General features: G+C 39.8%; 1 protein-coding gene across 1 annotated transcript in view; it reads right to left on the bottom strand.

Annotated features, from left to right (window-relative positions):
* Window positions 1-7,518: 7,518 nt before the first annotated feature.
* The window catches only part of DROSHA (drosha ribonuclease III), a 107,393-nt gene continuing 93,669 nt past the window's right edge, over window positions 7,519-21,242 (bottom strand). The window contains 6 exon segments of the mRNA XM_039842733.1: window positions 7,519-7,931; window positions 11,370-11,416; window positions 12,241-12,333; window positions 14,524-14,627; window positions 14,719-14,801; window positions 16,001-16,142. Of these exon segments, the coding sequence (XP_039698667.1) occupies window positions 7,801-7,931; window positions 11,370-11,416; window positions 12,241-12,333; window positions 14,524-14,627; window positions 14,719-14,801; window positions 16,001-16,142 (600 nt within the window). The 3' untranslated portion in view covers window positions 7,519-7,800.

The raw sequence follows: 21,242 nt of genomic DNA, 5'->3' as shown, positions 1-21,242 counted from the left end.
AAGTCTTTTGAATCTTAGCCCAATGCTTTTTCTTCCGCTACTCAGCTGCCTCTTCAGAGTCATTAGCCATTTCAGGTTTGCTCCTGGGCTTAATAAATAACACCCATGACTGACAGTGCACATTTACTGTGCACCTGCTACATGCCAGGCATTTACATGCATTATATCATTTAATGCCCCCCACAAGCCGATGATGTACTATAGTATCCTCCCTTATAAACCATGAACTACACAAGGGCAAGGACAGTATAGGGAGGACTTGGAATGTGAGCCCAGGTTAGTGTGACTCCAGAGTGCTCTCGCTCTTAACCACTACCTTTTAAGTGCATCGGTTCTGTCATCAAGTAACACTTCCTGAGGGCAGTGTTCAAAGGACTTGGGCTTGTGTGATGTCACCGTGTGGCTGTGATAGAAGCAGACAGCAGCAGCAGGCTACCCCTGCTTCCCTGACCTCTCCCCAGAAGGAAGTCGGCTACAAGCGGGCAGTCGGATAGCCTAGCCACTAACCATTAAAGTCTCAGGCCTCTGTGATCTCACTAGGATCTGTGAGAAAAGGTCACAATCACTGTCTTTGTGTCCCAATCCATGCCTTCCTTCAGGGTGTCTGTGATTTTCTTAATATTCTCTTTGCTGCCTGCTTTAAGACCTTAACATGGATGGTAATAAAGCATGCGTTGCTGGTCCCGGCCCTTAGAAGTATCCTGGGGCTGTTTTTGGAAGTATAATTACCACCTTGAAGTCTATTCTTTTTATCTTTTGGATTTATTCAGCTTTTGGAGGCTTTTACCTTAAGATATGCTTTTAGGTTACAATAAACAAAGCCACATCTTTCTGGAAATATTCAAAGAGGGAGTGTTTTTTTCATCTTGATATGTGTACCAATTCTTTAAATGTTAGTGAGATTATTTTCTCTGTTGGCTGTCACCCCTCTTGACTAAAGCTCCAGTTCTATCTTTGCTGCTGTGGCCCCAGCTCGTAGCCACACCTGAGGTCCGATCCTATCCACTACCAGATGCCTCCTCTCAGACAGCCTGAGACAGGCTTCACTTCCTGAAGCCTTGGTTTTACGCAGGTTCTTTTCAATCATAAAATGAGGATAATAATTACCCTTTCAACCTCTTGCGTTGTTAAGAAGATCTAATGAGATACTGGATGTTAAAATGCTTTGAAAACCGTATGTTGCCATAAAAATGTACGATCACCATTGTGGTCCTGGGCGCAGACCTCAGATAAAGGGCACGTGCTTAAGGAATATGCCAGCGTTAATTACAAAGGCATTTGGGCCCGAGGCCTAATTATCTGGAAAAAGAGTAGAAAATTCTGTAACTGTCATTTTGCCTACCTGTCATAAACCACAGGCATTGATTTTGGAACTGAGGTTTTGATGACCAGCATTTTTATCCAGATCATGACAATCAAGTCTGCAGGGCTATGGGAAGAGCAGAGTGTTTTCAGTAGAGATTCCTTGATAGTGACATTTTTCATTCTTCTTAAAACAGGGGTTGGCAAACTACAGCCAGTGGGCCAAGCCAAGCCCACCACCTGTTATTACACATCCTACACGCTAAGAAAGGTTTTTAAATTTTTAAATAATTTTTAAAAGATGAAAAGAATATTTTGTGGCATTTAAAAAAATATATGAAATTCAAATGTCAATGCCTATAAAGCTTTGAATTTTACTAATAGAAAATTTGTGAAAATTTGCTTTCTCTCTTGTTCTAAGAGTACCTACATATTCTCCATTTTGCCTGTTGGTCCACAAAAATCTAAAATACACACTCTCTGGCTCTTTATACAAAAAGTGTGCTGAGCACTATACTAAAGCTTTCATTCTGCACTTGACTCCAAGGAACTCAGAGGTCCTCGTCGATGTAAATGCTGCCATGCCACCCAGGGACTTAATTTATACAAGACTCTAAGGAAAAGTCGTTCTATACACAGAGAAGGCTGAGGCTTATGGACTGAAAGGGCAGAGGGTTCTATTTAGGACTCAGTCAGAATGGGAATGACCCCCGGCCCCAAGGAAATGTGACAGAAAAGGGAAGAGAGACGCGAAAAGCTAGCAGAGTTAAAAACCAGACTCCCAGTCTCCTTGGCGATGCGACCAGATGAGATGGGGCCCTGTGTGGTCTCAGTCTTTCCCCCATGGGCAGTCTGGCCACTGGACTCGACACTGTTCTATTGCTCTCTTCCGTTACCGAGCAATGGGTGTGGTGCTGATGCTCACAGCGTTTGCAATGCTGACCACGCAGCACTTAGTGCCCCCTAACCTGCACTGGACTCTTCTCTGCTTCCCCATTCACATCCTGTCTCCGTCCGTCCTCTGCTCAGCTGCCCGTCTTCCTCTCTCACCACCCTGGTTACTCCCAGCCTCCGAGAACCGCTGGCCACTTCAGTCTCGCTGTCTTGCCTTCCCTCTAGGCCTTTGGTTTCTCGCCTTTCCTCTGCAATTCAGCTTTGTCCAGGCCATTCTTGCATCCCCACACTCACTTCTTAACTCTGCCTAGCGGTTACCAGCAAGTTCCCTCCTTGGGGGAGGGGTTACAAAGGACCGAAGAGCTTTCCCAGGCCCACGGAACACTGGGGAGCATGATGGTGCGGAGAGCATCTCTGTTGGGGCTTCGGAAATATTAGTAAGTGCTGCTGTCTCTAAGGATTTCTTACACAGGGGAAGACAGAGACATGGCTAAGGAAAATGGAGCCAGGCCCACACCAGAGGAGATGAGAGATCAAAGCAAGAGGAAGATTTTTTTCTGGCACCTGCCAAGACCCAGTCCATGGAATTGAGTCCCGGAAACACTGGAAGGTGACCTCAGAAGTAACTGTGACTGTGCCAAGCTGGCCAAAAACAAAATTGCTATGGTTCCGGGGAATGTTTACACATCAAGGTGTCCAGTCATCGTCAGGGCGTTACCTAGTCTGCACTTTACACTTACCAGGTACGTTGTGCGATGTGGTAACATCAATTAGGCTACTTAATGCAGCTTTGCTAACAGTGATGGACCCAGGGGAAGTGAAGAAGAGGGCACAGTACAAGTCGCCAAAGTTCCGTGCAGATAATGACCTGGGTAAACTCGCTGAATAACCCTTTGATTAAGGAGGATCACATTCTGGGCGACCAGGGAGGACAACTGAGCACCTGTGGAACCGAGGACAGAATGTTACTGAAGACTTTCCGACAAGTGCCCTTCTTGGGCATACGCTATTGTGAGAAAATGAAAGCTTATTTTGCCACCAATTCCTTTAAGCAGAAATGAAATCTTAGTGAGTAAAATAACCTTGATTAACACAGCACCACAGAGAAGCCTCCAGGGTCTGATTTCACAGCCCCTCTGGATCTTCTCTTCAGGCAGTTAAGCATTCGCAAGAAAAATCCCTTCTCTTTATATGGCTTCTTCAGCTGCATCAATTCACAAAACAATTTTTAGGAGACGAAACACAATAAAACCCACATTTTTATTTTCCTGATCTGAGACAGCTCTTGAAATTTCCAACTAATCTTTAATACGGTTAATTTCTTCCCCACTTCCAAGCTTCAACCATTAATTTTATTTTTTTAAAAAAGGAGGGAGAGCAAAAAAATCAGACCTCCCTTGTTACTCAGCGAGAGCGTGTGATTTGTACGTTTCTAAAAAAAAAAAAATCATTCCAGCCCTGCTTATTTTGACAAACCTACTTAACACTTCAAGCAATGAACTACAGGGCATAAAAGTATAATCTGCAGAGAAAACCTTAATCCTCTGTAGTAACCTATTTGAATCTCCTCAAACACATTGTGGTGTGTAGGCCTGGAGAATTAAGTCAATTGTTTGATCTGAGAAGAAAGGCAATTAGGGCTCTCTCTTGATCTTTCTGGTTGAATTCTAGTCAGGGGCAGCCACTGCTCTCAACAGCTCCATGTGAGACCCCTATTATTATAATAATAGAGGTGAGCATTAGAATCGCTACAGTTAAGGGTCTTGCTGCATTTTCATTATGAGTTGTTTTATCTGAGAGGCTCCAATTGTGATGGGCTAATACTCAGCATACAAATGATTAGCTAGCTGTTTTTTTTTTTCTTTTCTTAAACTTCGTTTAAAACTTCTTCCTTAACCTGAAAACTGTTTCAGCAGAAACAAAAAGAAAACTTTCAGAAGCAGCTACATGGGTGATGGGATGGCTGTGTTCACTCACTGCTGGGTTACTGGCAGAGATCTGATATGAGTCTCTTCCAACGGATGTCTCTGGGCCATTGACAATTCAAGACAAGATGGAGAATCTGGTCGGGGTGGTCTTGTGAGAAAACTGGGGGTTCTGCCCTTATTTGCTTACAGCAGCTCCCTAATTTCTAAACAGAAGTAGCAATCTAGTTGGAGGTGGCAATTCGGAGCTGTTTACATAATATAATTATATGAAACTGAATAGAGATCATTTGTCCATAGCAAAGAATATTGGAGAGGGAGTTGCTGCTGGAAATTATGGGCTCCAGTGACCAAAGCCTATCCCAAATCACCTATTGGTAGTGTGGCTGATGACCAAGCCTTTCTTCGGGTTTCTATGACTCTATCTCATCATCTAGATGAGATAGAGTCTAGCTATTCTTTGTCTGCTTGTCCATTTATGTGAGCTCCCTACCTCTGAGAGGTGTGAGAGCCACAGCTTTGGGGAAGGCAAGAGAGAATGAGCTCCTTTGCTTCCTGCTGGACCCCACCATTGTGCAGTCCTATTTAGCATCTCATTCCCAACCAAGTCCATGTGCAGATCAGAGAGGTATAGATGCTCCGGCCTCCACTGGGTCATTCTCTTCGCCGTAGCCTCAGAGTTCCTACAGGAGGGTTGCTTGGAGGAGGTTGAGAGTTCTGCTTTAGGGTTGTTGAGGCTTGTAGAAGGGTAGCAAGGAGCAGTCAGGCTACTTCTATCCAGCCAACAGTGATGGAGAGCCCACGAAGAGCCTATGGTGCAAAAGAGATGGTCCTGCCTGCCAGGAGCTTGTAGTCCAGCAGGGGAAGATCGGTGGGACAAGAGATAGTAACAATACATACGGTGTGACCAGTGTGTCAGGAAAGAGGCCCAAGGATGTACTTAACCTAAATTTAAGTCCAAGGAAAGGCTCACAGGAGACAGTACCTGAGCCGAGGCCCCCAAAATGAGTAAGAGATAATTAGCAAGGAGGTGGCTTATTGCAGGCCACCCGGAAGTAAGAGAATGTAGAATGTGTTCAAATACCTGCAAATTGTTCTGTAAGGTTGGAATGTAGTGTGAGGGGGTAGGGGCCAGCAGAAGAGACAGATGTCTGGTCATGAAGGAATTTCATGCCGTGATAAGAAATTTGGCCTTATTGGTTACAACAAATAACCAGTCTTAGCTACTTTAAACAATGTCTCTTACCTAGCCAAGTTGACATATAAGTAACTATCACAACTACCCAAAATAACTTGCGAACTGGTACTGTTGAAATAATTATTATGGAGGGTAGAGTTGGGGAGAGAAACCCTGTAATATATATTTCCCATAACTTTTTAACCTCAATCTAAAATCAAGCCTTTAGATCTAATACAGAGGATAAAGGAAAAAAGTAAACAATACCACAAGAAAGCAAAGCATCACACCCAGAATGTGGGAAAGTCCATGGAACAGAGGACTGGATTTCTTCAACTAGTTAGGAAAAACAGGGAAATAGAGGAATGTTCTAGATTAAAAGTGACTTAAGAGACATAAAAACCAAAAGCAATGTATGGCTCCTGTTTGATCTTTACTTGGACAAACCTAGCAGTGTATCTGAAAACAGACTGGTCATCAGAAGTTATTTAAGGAGTTTTGGATAATTTTGTTAGGTATCATAATATTGGAGTTAAAAAATTAAAATATTTGCCCTGAAGAAAGGCTTTTTGTCATGGGAAACAAAGCCAATAGCCAGAAGGACTGACATCATCTCTCAAGGTTTGACCTCCTCTGACTCCTGCCCTTCCTTCAGAAGGAATGAGTCACTCCCTCTCTCACCCTCCATGTGGCACCCTATGTACATGGGTGTATGTATTTCCTTTTCTAAATAGTGAGCTCCTTGCCCAGGATATAGCAGATACTACAAGTACTAATAAATCTTAGAATAATTCTTTCCAAACCCCTAATTCCTAAGTAAGAACTTGCTTTTATTTCATGTGTCATATTTTAACAGCAGCTCTCAACTAGCAGTTCTCAACCAGGGTTGATTTTGCCCCCAGGGGACATTTGGCAATGTCTGGAGACACTTTCAGTTGTCACAACTGGGGGAAGGGATGCAACTGGTTTGGTGGGTAGAGGATAGGAATGCAACTAAACATCTCACAATGACAAGCCCCTCTCGCCCCCGACAAAGAATGATCCGGTCCAAAATGCCAATGTTGCTGAGCAGAGACACCTTGCCCTGCTCCATGTCTTGTAGGTTCCACTTTCTATGTATCTTTCAAATCTGTTCCATCCCAGCACCCCACTCTCAATTCCTTAATTCAGGCCTTCGTCACATCCCCCAAGGAACATCACAATAGGCTCCTAACCCATATTCTTGCCATCTAATCCTGTTTCTACTTTGGAAGGAAATGATGGCCTCCCCCATCTTGTGAGCTCCCTCTCATTTTTAAGGTTTGGTTAACTCAAGTATTAACTACTCTGCGAAGCCTTGTCTGGCCTATGCTCCCTCCCTCCCCACCCATCCAGCACCCTGCTTTAGTTTTGGCCATCATTTACATCCCCATGTTTTACCTCCTTGTCTAGTGTGTGTATTTCTGCCCTCGTACAGAAGCTCACCTCCCCAAGCGTAGGGAGTGTTGTTTTGTTCACTGCTATAGCCCCAGAGCCTAGAACAGTGCCTAATACATAGTAGGCATTCACTATATATTTGCTAAAATAATAAAAACACATTCATTAAGAACAAAATAAGTTCTGCCTTTATTAATAAGACCAGTGATGTTGTTTGAAATAATGCTTTTTAAAAAATGTCATATCTTTTAATGTAATGTTAGCCCTTTGTTGTAAAGACCACTATGAACTGATGAAAGCTATGAAGCTTCTCTTCCAGCTTCCCACCCTCTCCCAAAATCCAAACATAAGCATAAAACTGAATACAATTTCAGGAGGTTCTGAAACTTCCCTGAAGTAGGCTACAAATCAATGTCTACTAATCCCAGGATGAGAGACTGATTTTAAAGAGTCATCTGTCTTAGAATCGTGATTTCTCCCCTATTCTAATGATTCAAAGAATATATGTGACTCAAATATCACTCTTTCCCCCTGTCATTAGCCAGTTAAATGTTAAAGAGATTCCGTCTACAAAGGATTCACTGCTTAGAGAGGGGTAAGTTCAATATTTGCAACTGAGAACTTGATAAACATCCGGATGAAAGCTGAAAAATCTAGCTAGTAATCCAGATATTTCAAAAAGTATAGATGTTAGTAGAGAATAGGCCGAATATCTAATAAGTGAATTTTTCACTTGTCGGTTCAAAGTCTGGAGTCACAATCTCAGAAGGAGATAGAACAACAGGATCTATTTCACAAAGAATGAACTTTTTAAATTTTATTGTTTAAAGAAAAAAAAAATAAAGGAATATATACATCCACTAAAGTGAAGTTTTCCATTAAATAGAAATAAAATATTTGGTAGTAAAGACCATTGAGCTAAAAACAGAATATTAGATCAGTAAAACAACGAGAGCGATTTGACTTTGTGTTTTATTTCAACGGGCACACTTCATTCATTGTCTGTAGGAAAACTAGGCTAGGTCTCAATGGGCAACAGTCACAGTTATTAAGCAAGTAAATATGCCACCACTTCCGTGTCCTCCTTTATTTCTTTATGTCTTCAGTCTCATCTGGCTCTTTCTCTTGATGCTCTCTTTCCCACCTCATTTCTTTTAACTCTTGTCTGTATTTCCGTTCAATGAACCGCTTCTGATGGGCCATCTGGGGAAAGTTATCTGACACGAGGAGATATATTTTATACTTAATAAAGGATAGCCACTAGTGCAATGAATGATGCAAATTAAACATATACACATGCAAACATATATTCATATGAAATATATATAGTTGTATTTTATAAGGCAAGAGAAAAAAATTGTTCATTTGCTTCCCTTATTCTTTTATCCTTCAGAAACACATTGGAAGTCTGGATCAGCATCCGATTCTAGATTTCAATATATGCTGTCACCTTGGGTATAAAAAGCACTAAGACATACTGGAATATTAAAACATAGACATGTAGCTTCAGAATGATTCCAGGTAAGTGTTTAAACATAGTTCTCCTAGCAAGAAGTGATTTTCAGGGAGAGAGCAAAGGATACAGCAAAATGGAGTTGTATGTTTTCGCAAAGCTCAAACCAAAAATGTCAAACAAATAATGATATCATCATACTGTTATTCACCAAGAATTAAAGCTTCTGAAAAGTGCAAAAACGGATCAGACAAAAAGAGGTCACATTCTAAGTCACTGTTGCTGGTCATTCTATTTTTAAAGTTTACCACGAAAAGGCCAAAACTACATCAGCAACAACAACTCAAGTAAAGCACTTTTATTTGGTTAAAGGAGAAACGTCGCTCAGTGGCATAGTTTAAGCTACATTTAGTTTGATATTTGACCCTGAGCAAAAGTACTGGCACAGTGGAAATCTTGATAGAGATTTTAAAATTTACAATTCATTTGTGGTCTACAATGAGTGTAGCAATGGAATAAGAAATCAAGTATGGAAAGAGAAATAGTAATTTTACATATTTAGTTAGGAAACACTACTCAACAGCAAATGTCACAATGTAAGCATAAATGAGAGCAACACAACTTATCCAGTCACACAGGAAAAATGGCACTGGTCTGCCAAACCTGAAAAGGGACTGTTACGTCCAAGAGGTAGTACTTGGTATTTAAAAATATGAGGAATTTGAGATGTGGGAGAACATAGCATGCCTGGGGAAAAGTGATTTTGTGTGTTAAGGCTGAAGCATAGTAAAAGTGGATAGAAACATGCAGCACATGCCCACCATCCCCCTCTCTCTCATATACGGCACCCCATCCTCGCCCCAGATGAGAAGGGATGGGAAAGGGTGCTCAGAAAAGCATCTGAAAGGCTGGTGTGAATCAATAAAGACCTTGTATATTTGAAAGTCAGTGACCGATTTTAAACAAAAGAGGATTATCATAATGGCATCTGTGTTTTAGAAATAAAACGGTAATAAAGTCTTATTCCCCAAATGATAGTAAACTGATTCCTTTTGTATTGTATAAAACACAGGTTTCAAGTATCATAAGTACTTTTTTAAAAAGTAAATCAGACAATCCTAAAAAGGTAGCTATAAAGCAAGTTTCTACAGATGAACCCTATCTTCCTCAGTAAATTCTACTGTAAAACGTAATCTGCATTTTTTAAAAAAAATCCCACCACTCAGATCTAATCATTGATAAACCTTTAGAATATATCTTTATAGCCCTTTTCCTATGAAGTAGTTATACTTCACACATATATATATATACAATGTAAATGTGTATATACATTACATAGACACACAAACACTTAAGATCATTCTGCCCTCCCTCCCTTATACTGTGAGAGTACAGTATAGGTACATTTTATGGGTTCACTTCTTTTCCACTTGTTTTAGTATAAGCATATTCCTATATCATTCACCTTCAAAAATATTATTTTAACGGCTGCAAAATATTACAACATTTGGATAAAGCAAGGGTTGGTAAACTATTGCCTGTAGGCCAAATACAGCCCTCTATCTGTTTTGGTAAATATGGTATTATCAGAACACAGACACCCACTCATTTGCATACCATCCGGCCTGTGAGCTACAATGGCAGAGCTGAGTAACTATGACAGACACTATATGGCCTATGAAGCCTATTTACTATCTGGACATTTACAGAAAATGTTTGCCAACCCCTAGAATATGCCATAATTTTTTAAACATTTCCCTACTATTAAACATGCAGTTTGGTTTATATATTTCTTTTTTGGCTATTATAAATCAAGTTGTCTCAAATATCGCCGTATGTGAACTTTAGTATGTGAACTATTTCCTTAGGGTTGACTCCTAGACATGAAATCTCTGGATCAGGGGTGTGAACTCCTTTAAGGATCTGACACGTGTGGCCAAAGTGCTTTCTAGCCATTTAAACAATTCACTCTTACTAGTACGTACACAGGAGTCAGCTCAGAATAGGCCCTCTCCAGTACTGTTTTATCATTGAAAGCAAACAAAAATCTCTAAAGATAATCTTTAATAATCTTATAGTGGAAAATGGAATCTCACTTTTATTTCAATATGTGATTGTGCATTTATATATATAACAGATGAAAAAGTTCCCCAACTGTCAAGTGAAAAATCTCAGTGACGATTCCATGGACACTGGACACTGATTACACTAGCTTCTGCCCCCAATGACTCCTCTTCCCCCTGCCCCCGCCCAGGAAGCTACGGTCTGCTGATTTCCACCTGGCTCTTGGCCCTTGTGCCTTTCCTGGAATCTCTCCCACCGCTGAGAATCCTGGGCTTCTTCAATTTTGGCTTCCAGGACTTTGCTGGTACTTGAAGCATAATCAAATTGCTTTGTCATGTTTTGCCCACAGGTTCTGTTGTGCAGCACAATATACTTCAGAAGAAAAATTCCTTGCACTTAAGACTTCAATTTACAAAAGACTACACAGTTCCCTACATGGTCAATTATGTAACTGAAGTTTCTTCAGCCCAGTCATCCACTCTTGGGATTCTATCCCACAGAACTAAAAGCACCAACATATAGACATTCATTGTTAACAGTGATAAAAAAACTAGAAGCAAAGTGTCCACCTACAATAATAATTAGAAAAAAAAAAAAAGCCAAATAAAATGCAGCACATGCACAGCATGAAGTATTACACGGCCTTTAAGAAAGAATGAATTGAAGCCAATGTGTGACCTGCAAGGCTGCCTGTAATAAGTAAGAAAAGATGAGCAAGGAAAGAAAGATTCACAGAAGTATGTAAATATCATCATCCCATTTTAATGAAACAATGGCCAAAAGCTAAAAAGAAAAAAACCTTCGCATGTGTAAGATTTTTAGAAACTGATGGAATGTATTTTTAGAGATGTATGGAAACAAAAACACGAGGTTGTTCACATGGGTCACCTGGCTAAGAGTGCGACTCCATGCAAAAAAAAAAAAAATGAACATCAAAAAGCATTCAGGAATACTCTTTAAAAAAATTAGAAGCCCATTTTATACATATCTCACATTCTACTACACTCTGTGTGAAGAATTACGAAGAAAAGAAGATCACATTTTATCGGTACTTACTATTTTTCTATTTTCCATTTTCTCTCCATAAAACACTCATTACATTATGAACATATAATTATAGAAAAAGAGATAGGCTTACATTTTTCAAGTGCATCCATTGCTGCTCCCATTTCCGCTTGCTGAATACTATTAAATAAAACAAAGGTAAGGTACACTTTAAAGAATTTTTTCAAAAACAAATGGTATTGCTACAAATTATTCAGGCTGATTTTCATGTTTGGTACATAAAATTTTATCTGATTACTTCTACTGTCACATACTGAATTGCACAGATAGGAATATATACAAGGGCATGCAGAAATGTCATTTATTTACACAAAGCCTGTTTAAGTTATTCGTTCACACTTATAATGCCACAATAAAATAACTTTCATTTATATTACATTTGAAGTATTTCTTACTTAAATTTGAACATCCTCATGTAAAGTTTAAAGAGGCAAAGAGTAAAAAATATATATATAGACAGACTTCCAATCATTTCTCAGTGCAAGACACAGATTAGAGGATTCAAAGAAATGTAATAATATACATAATTCCTTTTTCCTGAAGATGTTAGCATTTCCACAAAGCTCAAGTAAGTAGCAATAAAAGATCAAATATCTAATGGCTGTGTCATGCACAATGTGTTTCATAAAATGCCTTCAGCAACGTCAGGTACTCTGCTGAGTAACTAAAACTGGACAGATCTTGCCCGTGCACCAGGTAACATGGCTTCCCCAAGGTAGCCAAAGCCCCTTATGCAATGGCATTCTCACTATCCAAGGCTGATTCTCAAGTTTGGGGCTGGGCTTGGTGTGGACATCAATCCTTGGGATTCATTTTGCTATTACCCTCGAATATTCTACACTCTAAATTTAAAAAGACAGCCTGCGGAGTTTGGAAAAACCAAGTAGAGACTTCTCAGACACACAAGATGTTCATCTGAAGAAATTAAAAATATCTTCTCATACCTTGGTCCTTTCCCACAGCCTATTCTTTCTCCCTTGAAGTAAACGGCCACCGTGTAAGTTCTAGCATGGGATGGCCCCACCGTCTGCAGAGTCCTGAGAGGGAAAGGGAAGAAGATTAATTATGCTAAAGTGTTACTTAGTTATAATTGCTAATACATAACTCCAAGAAAAACCATCTACTTATTGCTTAGACGGAGGAAGTTAAAAATAGCAAGAAAATTAAAGGAGGGTTTGATTTGCTAACCTCACAAATATAGAGAACTTTTGAAATAGAAAAATTTTAAATTCTAACACTGGATTTATATATTTTCCCCCAAAGTATTATAAATAGTATCTGCAGTCTAACAGTAAAGTGTTCAAATACTTTTAAACAATTTCAAAGTGTGCATATTGAACAAACTTTTATCAGTGAAAAGTTAACTATTTCAGTCTATTCATTGTTTTTCAGTGCTAATCACAGCTAAAAATAATATATATTTGAGTAATACATCGCAAGCCGCATCCGAATGGTTTCACATCCTTTATGGAGTCTTTCTAATGTGTTATCTTATCTGAGAGATCACGAAATGTATTTAATTTCTGAAACACCTGAGATCATTTCAAAGTATGCTAGAGTACACACAAAACTGCCGAAAAACAAAACTCCAGGTACCCTAGATTTTAATGATGTAGTGAAGATTTCAAATGCAGTAATACCGATAACTTTGTGGAAAAGGGAAATTAAAAGTAGCCAACAAAGATAAAAGAATGAACATGGTAATCTTGAGAAAACTATGCAAAATAACTCCTGCATCTTGATGAAAAAGAACAAGCTCATCGTGTACTTTTATTTGGGAGATTTATGAGGAGGGAACGGAGTCATTTCCTTTGTGTTTATATTCTTCGTAGGATAAAAGGCATGGATAGCTTCTTGAAGGTAGCACTTACCATAGTAATCATGTCTGCGTTATGAGAAGTTGGCTGTCCTCATTTTATTTACTGAACCTTAATTATCACTTTGATGAGGAAACATTTTGAGCCTTTCATGTAATACAGTTGGGATATTTGTTATGCTTATTAGCCACATATTAAAGTACTATTTCTAAATATTTGGGTTTTCTTCCCTAATAAAGGGAACATTGTTCAGCAGTGACAGCTTCTTGGGACAGTTTACAGCAGCTTGCTGTGGGATAACATAACCTTCTCTTGGCCTCAGTTTTTCTCTCAGTGAAAAAATCTATATTGTATTGTGACTAAATAAAAACATAAAAAAGGATTTAAAATTCTTGGCTGCCACTCTGGTGTTTTCCTTGAGTACGCTGAAGTCTGAAAAAATCCACGTGAGGAGGGCTTTTATTCTCTGTGAAACACACACACAAATGTGTGTGCTTGCAGCCTTGAGACACAGACAAGGAGTAAACCAGTATTAAAACTAGATTTTTAAGCATCCTTAAAAACACTATCCAGATAATACCTTGGGAGGCAACCCACCTATTTTGATAATTCTTCCTTTCTGTAATTCCTCTTTGAAACCACCTTCTGAATCAACAACATATGAGAGTCTCAAGATAATTACTCTACTTCAGAGTCAAACCTCCTGTCTTCATCAAAGCTGGTGGTATGTGTGTGGTGACCTGCATTCCTTGTGAATGATTTTTGGCTACCACTCAAAGAATATTCGAAAGTACTCGGTGGCTTTTAATACACATTCTGAGAAGAAAAGTTCCAAATGTTTGAATAATACAGCAGCAGTGAAGACCTGCCTGGCTTCTTACAACAAGAGCCTGAGAGAGAGAGAGCATATCTCTCAGGGAGTAGAGACAGAGGCTGACAAGGATTCAAAAGGGGGTAGAGAGAGACACCCAAGCACAATTACAAATCAAGCACACGCAATCTTCTAATCTAGATGCACAGCAGAGGTTATGAAAAATGAGAACACAAATATAAAAATGTATATAAAAACTATTCATTTGAATTGTTCTTATCTTGGTCTCCTAATCTTAATACGTCTTCCTCACAGGGAGTAGTTCACAGGGCATTTTAGAGGTGGGAGAAAGCCTAGATAATCAAAAGTGACCCACTTACTTACAGCTAAGCCTGGGAGACGTATGCAGTTTCAGTGCTGGGCAGAGTCAGAGTTAAGAGGTCTCAGGAGGGGTGCGGAGAAGGGGTTAGGGGTGGCACCACAGAACACAGGGCCTTGGTCACGATGACCCCACAGTGATTAGTTTTCCCTCCAGGTTCCCAGGGCATCGACTCTAAGCTCATCGGATCCGATGGCATGTGGGCAGCGAGCATACTCACTTGTACAGAGGAATGTCTGGTTCTTTTCCTTCTGTCCTGAGCGTCAAGCAACACTGCTGAAGCTGAGATTTGGGGTCATTCCAATCCTGATTCAAAATGAACTCCTGTAGCAAGTACCCAAAAAGCATTTAGTAATGGGTTCTGGGATCACCAAGCATAAAGCATATAACCAACTTAAAATTTATATAAGCTTACTTTTAACCGTGGAAAGAAACAAACATTCATGAACGTATGAACATATTCCAAATCCTTATCAATGTACAGTGCTGCAATAAATGCTGAAAAAGAGAACATTTAAAAATAAACCACAATGCATCACCATTTACCAGAAAGAGTAAGAGACCTAGACTTTTAAGGAAAGTTTGAATAAGGTTTTATCCTCCAGGCCCTCTTTATTCTTTACTTTTTAACATTACCATTTCATCTTTAAACAAGAGCTACTCTTTACCACTAATATTAGAAGCAGCAATATAGATGTGTGATTAAGATGCAAAACCACAGAGTACAAAGACCAAATTACATACATTTGGCTGTGGGCTAAATGAATAGTTAAAATGATACACAGATTGCTATTGTATAGCAGAGGAAGAATGACTGGGAATGCAACAACAATGTTAACATCAAATAAGTCAAAATAAAACTTGAAAATCAGGTATGATACCAGAATGAGTACATCCTAAGGCCTGCCATTCTCAACATCAATCTTGAGATCGCCCATCTACAAGGGTCTGTGTTATATTTCATGAACAGAAATGAGACAATTTATAGATTCAATATGCCCAGAGAAAAACGTAATACTGGGCTGAATGACAATGTGACAATATATCCAACTTTGCATTAATAAGTAGTAATTCCAAAGACAACTTCATTAAAAGGTACCTTAACCAAGTAAACAAACAGCAAGTTTTTAAAAGAAGGAATAAAAATAGCTCCCACTGAGCTAAAAAAAATGCCAGTGAGACCAATCACTCAACTTCATTTTTCAATAATTTTACTCTTTAAGTTACTTTTCTTAATTGAAAAGAAAAAGTTCTCTTAGGTCCCATAATCAGATTGCCTTTGCACTTTGTAAATGAGCTGGTTTTGCATGGTAGACTTTAATATTTGTATATAATTCCAATTGTCAAAAATACCCTAACATTAAAAGGTTTCAAGGCCCAATAGATGGCCCACTTATTCTGCTACTGTTTCACACAAGGGAATGTGATGGCTGAGCATTAGGATGGAGGGGTGCGGAGAAGGGGTTAGGGGTGGCACCACGGAACACAGACTGAACATAAAATTCATTATCCACGTGTCTTAATTCCACATTATTCTCCCTCAAACAAGCTTTAGAGGAAAGCATAAATAAAAATTAACAGAGAAAAGAGGCTTCTTTAGTCAGAACACATTAATATTGAGAAGGATAAACGTTAGTCCTTTTGACTTAAACTTTGAATCTGCAGGTTAGGAGGAAGCTTCATGTCGTAGGACTCACATTCCAAGAGGTCAGCCAAGGTCTTGGTCCTCAGGGCCACGGGCCTCTTGGTCTTGTCGTTGGTGATGGCGTACTCCTGCATGCCCAGCTCCTCCGCCACCTTGGCCTGAGTTCTGTTATTCACCAAAGAACTTCGCAACAACTGGCCAAAAGGAATTGAGGCACTTTTAGAAACCGTTTCACTTCTGGTCTCTCTTTCTCCTGTGTTGGGGCCAACTGGCCTGAGATCATCTCACTGATAAGGACACCAAGGTAAATGATGGCTTAAGTCCTCAATCACTACACCCAAGCAGCAGTGACAAACTCTATACGTTTCTAGCTTCTCCTTAATAATTTACTCCGCTCCTGGATTTTATTACCTAACTGACATTTAAATACGTTCATTTGGTTGTTTAGTAGCAGTGAGCAGTGTTGCAGAGGATGCTATGATTAACGGTCAGAGCCTCCATTAAGTCTAATGCTATTAAATGAAGAAGCATTAAATTTTTTTTTAAATCAACTGTATTGAAGTATAATTTACATACAATAAAATGCACCCATTTTAAGTACAGTTAGATGAGTTTTGACAACCTTCTACATTTCCATCACACCAAACAAGTTCCCTGTGCCCCTTTGCAATCAATAAAAACAATTCACTTTCCATCAGGCGAACTCAGCCTGTTTTCTGTCATTGTACTTTAGTTTTAAAGGAGCACTTTTTAAAAGTCTAGATAAGCTTTAGGTTACACTGGCATTGCTGTTAATTTTGATATTATAGGATTTGGGAAAGTGATGTTTTAGTAAATATTTATTTAAAACAAATTATTTACTACATTTTTACTTTTATTATTTTGACTAGTTCTCCAATATATCCTGAGTCATAGTTTTTCAAACTGAGACCCTTTATCTTTAATCAAATGAAAATATAATTTTCATATTTCAATTTTAGGAATTCCAAACAAAAAATTTCTACTAGGAATTTCAGTAAGCTAAGAGTCATCCGAATACTATCCGAGCAGTAACATGACACAGCACATAAAAATTATGCAACCAGCTCACAGAATTTAACACTCACTCACCACTCAAGAGAGGAGGCCGGGAGGGAGGCCAGGGAAGAGGGAAGATACAAAGAAAAAATGCTCACCAAACAAAGGCTGAAAATAATTGCCCCCAATCTCTAAGATTTGGGAAAATAATGTACCCACAACTAGAACTTTCTTATAACAGATGTAACAAAATCTCCGTCTATGACAACGATTCCTCGCTGCTAAGGAATATCCACCCCTGACACCAGGGCGAGGGAGCAGGAATCACGCTGCTTCCGTTCCACATCACACTCTGCTTATTAGATGCAAGTTTTATGCTCTGTGGCTCCATAGTGTCAACTGAGCTTATGAAAATCAAGATTTATTCTCAATGCCTGAGATTGCATCCTTGACAATAGATAAATAAGAAACAATATGTTCTTAATTTATCTGACAATGATTCATGAAGGAGAATTACAACTTGATCTTCATAAGCCACGCTTGCTGTTGAGTTACCGACTATTATTCTTTGCTTGTCTTTGCTTCCTTCTCCCATTTCCCCTTAACTCTAATTTCTCTTCAATATAGTGTTTCATTAAAATTAATATCCACAGAGAAGCTCAAAATTAAAAAGACCTAGCGAATAATACCCAACCAATAGGGAGCCCAACAGCCTAATATCTTGTAATTACAAAATAATTAAGCTGGACGGGAGCTATCTTTTTTGGTTCGGATTTCCAATGGGAGGAGAATGGTTCTCAAAGTAGAGGCCATAGGGATAAGAGGGTTCTCTCAACATATGCTTTGGGTAAGAGGAGAAAACGCTAATATTTTTAGGCTGCACATACGAAGATACGAAGATTTTCATGCCTCGGAATCAACAAGCCTGATGTGCACGTGAGTGCACACAAGCCACAATACGTCACTGGTCACCAGGCCCCAGGTGCCACCTTTCAGGGTCAAGGTCCTCCACTCAGTGTTGTACAGTAATGCTGTCTGACAGGGAAGGAGAAAAGCAGTGAATATGGGAACAGAAATGCTTCCAGAATTCTTTAAATGTGCCCTGACGGGTCTTAAAGAAGAAGGGTGGCCAGCAGAAAGTGAGATCTTTATGTTCTTCCCAAAACTCAGCCTGAACCAAATGTCAGTGGGAAAGAAGGAAGTTATAAATCATTAGAGTCAGTTTAAATTCAGCAGATGAGATGAAAAGAGGTAAGACCTTGCTCTTTACCTAAACAAGAAAGTCCGAATGGCAGTTTCTTTCAATGGAAACCTCCCTCCTGGGCCTCTGCTGATCTCTGCTACAATAAGCGGGATCAACAGGGGGTCACAAGGCGGAAAACCACCTTAAGTTTGGCAGGCAGGTCAGTGTGACAGCTTTGGAGGCCAATTCTCAGCCAGGCCCTGTGCTGATAGCTGAAGATCCCAAAATGATCAACACCCCACTGCTGCCCTCCTGGGGCTGCTAAGATCTAGAGGAAGCAACACACAAACTGGCCACTGTAACACCCTGTGGTAGCCGCCGCTGATGGCACGGAGGCACGGTGCGTGCAGGTGCTCCTCTCTATCCCAGCCTTCTAAAAAGGCCGCCTGGAAGACCTGACTCCTGAGTAAAAATGCTCCAGAAGCTCACTGACCTAGCTGTTATAAAGTGCTATAAGGCACTTTAGAGATGTGGTACTCAAACCTCTTCCAAGAACCAAGGAATGTGAATTTCTGGACATGCAACCCAGACATGTGCATTTTTTAAAAAATCATGTTGGTAGACTCTGGTAAACAGAGTCAGAACTGAAAAAGAATGAGTCTGCCAGTGGGAGAAGGGTGAGTGCTATGGTCTGGATGTTTGTGTCCCCTCAAAATTCAAATGTTGAAATCCTAACCCCTAAAGATGATGGTATTAGGAGGTAGGGCCTTTGGGAGGTGATTAGGTCATGAGGGTGGAGTCCTCATGAATGGGATTGATGCCCTTACAAAAAAAAACCCAGAGAGATCTCAAGCCCCTTCCACCGTGTGAGGGTACAATGACAAGTCTGCACTCAAAAGAGTGCCTCACCTAACCATGCTGCACTGCGATCTTGGACTTCCAGCTTCCAGAACTGTGAGCAATAAATTTCTGCTGCTCATAAGCCACCCAGTCTGTGGTATTTTGTTATAGCAGCCTGAAGAGACTAACACAGTGAGAAAGGGTTTTCCAGGAAGAGGGAACAGCTCTGGCAGAAGCAAGGGGCCATGACACAACAAGGTGATTATTACTGAGTGGAACTGGAGAAGTCACGCTCAGTGGGGAAGAGCTGATGCAGATGGGGCTGGCTGGCCTATGGGCAGAGACAGTCTTTCAGGTGATGTAGTGGCAAAGTTAGTTTTTGATTTTAGAAAGATCATTTTGGTGGATGAATTTCAATGGAACATGACATGAGGCTGAACAGCTTACAGATGTTGATGCTATAAATTCTATTTTACGAAGAAGAAATAACCTACTTTTTATTTTTTAGTAGTCTAGAAAACAAACATGAAGTACCCGTTGGGCATGAAACAGTTATTAGACTGTTTGGCAGACAATGCCTTATGTTGGATACATGGTAAAAAGCAGATTTTTGTGTCACACTGCCTGGGTTTAAACTGTGGCCTTACCACTTTCTGGCTAAGCGACCCTGTGTAAGTTACTAAATCTCTCTAAGGCTGTTTCCTCATCTATAAAATGGAAAACATAGTTCCTACCTCAGAGGGTAGTAATGAGAATTAGAGTGAATGAATATACAATCTAAGTACAATGAGTGGGACATAATACACACATAAGAAACATTTGCTGCTGTTGGTATCCACAATGGCTTCATCTCTAGGCAGGATACGCTTGCTCTTTGGTTATACAGAAAAGCTTAGAGAAAGTTCTAGGAATTCCTCTGGATTTACCCTCAATGCAGAATGTCCGTACAGCTGTCCACTCACTGTCCTCAAAGCTTTCCATTTTACCAATGGAAAGGTTCTTAACTTTCTTTTTAATCCTCCCCCACCCAAAAAAAAAAATTCATTTGAAATCGCAAGAAAAAGTGGAGAACACTGGAGCTGGAGCTCTCTGGAAAGCTGAGAAGAGAGAGGGCTGCTGAGGCCCTGACGCAATGGCAGGGCCCCGGATAAATGCCACAAATCGCAGATTCCGACTTTGAGAATCCAGGATGTCTTCTATTATCTCTGCACAGTAGTCTTTCAAAATTAGTTAAAACTGAAATTTTAATAAGAAAAAGGTTTATAGTTTTTTTTTTTAAAGAAACTTTAAAGTTCTTTTTAAAAGATTAGCAATCTTCCTTCAACTACTTTCTTTACTCTCAATTCTAAAGAGAAAAGCACAGCTGTGGGACACGAGCTACCAAAGAGGGCCACCTAGTGTGAAATAAGTAGACTGTGATTATTATCTAGAGGACTTTAATATAAGAACATGGGATGAAAGCAGAATGTATTATTAAAAGTGACAGTGATATGCCACACAGGTCTATTATACCAAGAATGGTAGCCAGATGGTCTCCATTTCCCATGGTAACTAAAGAAAAGGTACACAAATGCTAGCAGGCAGAATGCAGGTCAGATACGAAGAGCCAAATGATACCAGTGACGGAGAAATTTTCAACCAGGAGACTGTGAAATCTGTCCTGTCAAGGAGATCTTATAAATAAGATGTCATTTATCTGAATGATTTATGCTTAGTGCTGTCTGGAGGCACCGGAAAGGGATTAGATCATTGGTTCTCAAACTTTATATCTGTAATCCTTGCTTTCTTATTAAACCAAAACATTCCTCTAAAAATGAAAACTTCTGCAAGTTCATTTTGCACCATTGAATAGTGCCTTGCACATAGTAGTTATGGGATTACCTACTATTTTTGGCTCAGTAGCTTATAGTAAAGGCTGAGAGAAAAGAATGAAATAGAGAAAACTCGAAAGTATGGCAGGGCAGGTCTTCCGGTCTGAGTATACGCTCCTTGACCTCTCACTATTTGCCTTGACTCTACTGGGTAGGTTTTCCCCCAAAACTGTGCAACAGAACCTCTTCCTTCTACATCCCAATTCAAACTTCGTCCTCCTAGGACAATTATATAAGCCTGACATTCTTTCCAAACTAGGCCTTTTTGAATACCCAACTTACAGAACACATTATGCTTTTCCCCATCATCATTCAAAACTGGAAAACCACAAATTCATTTGCTCAACTGTCCTTATTCTCCATAAAATCAGCGTGTATGGGAA

The sequence above is a fragment of the Pteropus medius genome, unplaced genomic scaffold (assembly GCF_902729225.1).
Source record: "Pteropus medius unplaced genomic scaffold, Ma_sr-lr_union100, whole genome shotgun sequence".
NCBI lineage: Eukaryota > Metazoa > Chordata > Mammalia > Chiroptera > Pteropodidae > Pteropus > Pteropus medius.
The sequence above is the reverse complement of the archived record's forward strand: the minus strand, read 5'-3'. Positions and strand labels throughout refer to the sequence as shown.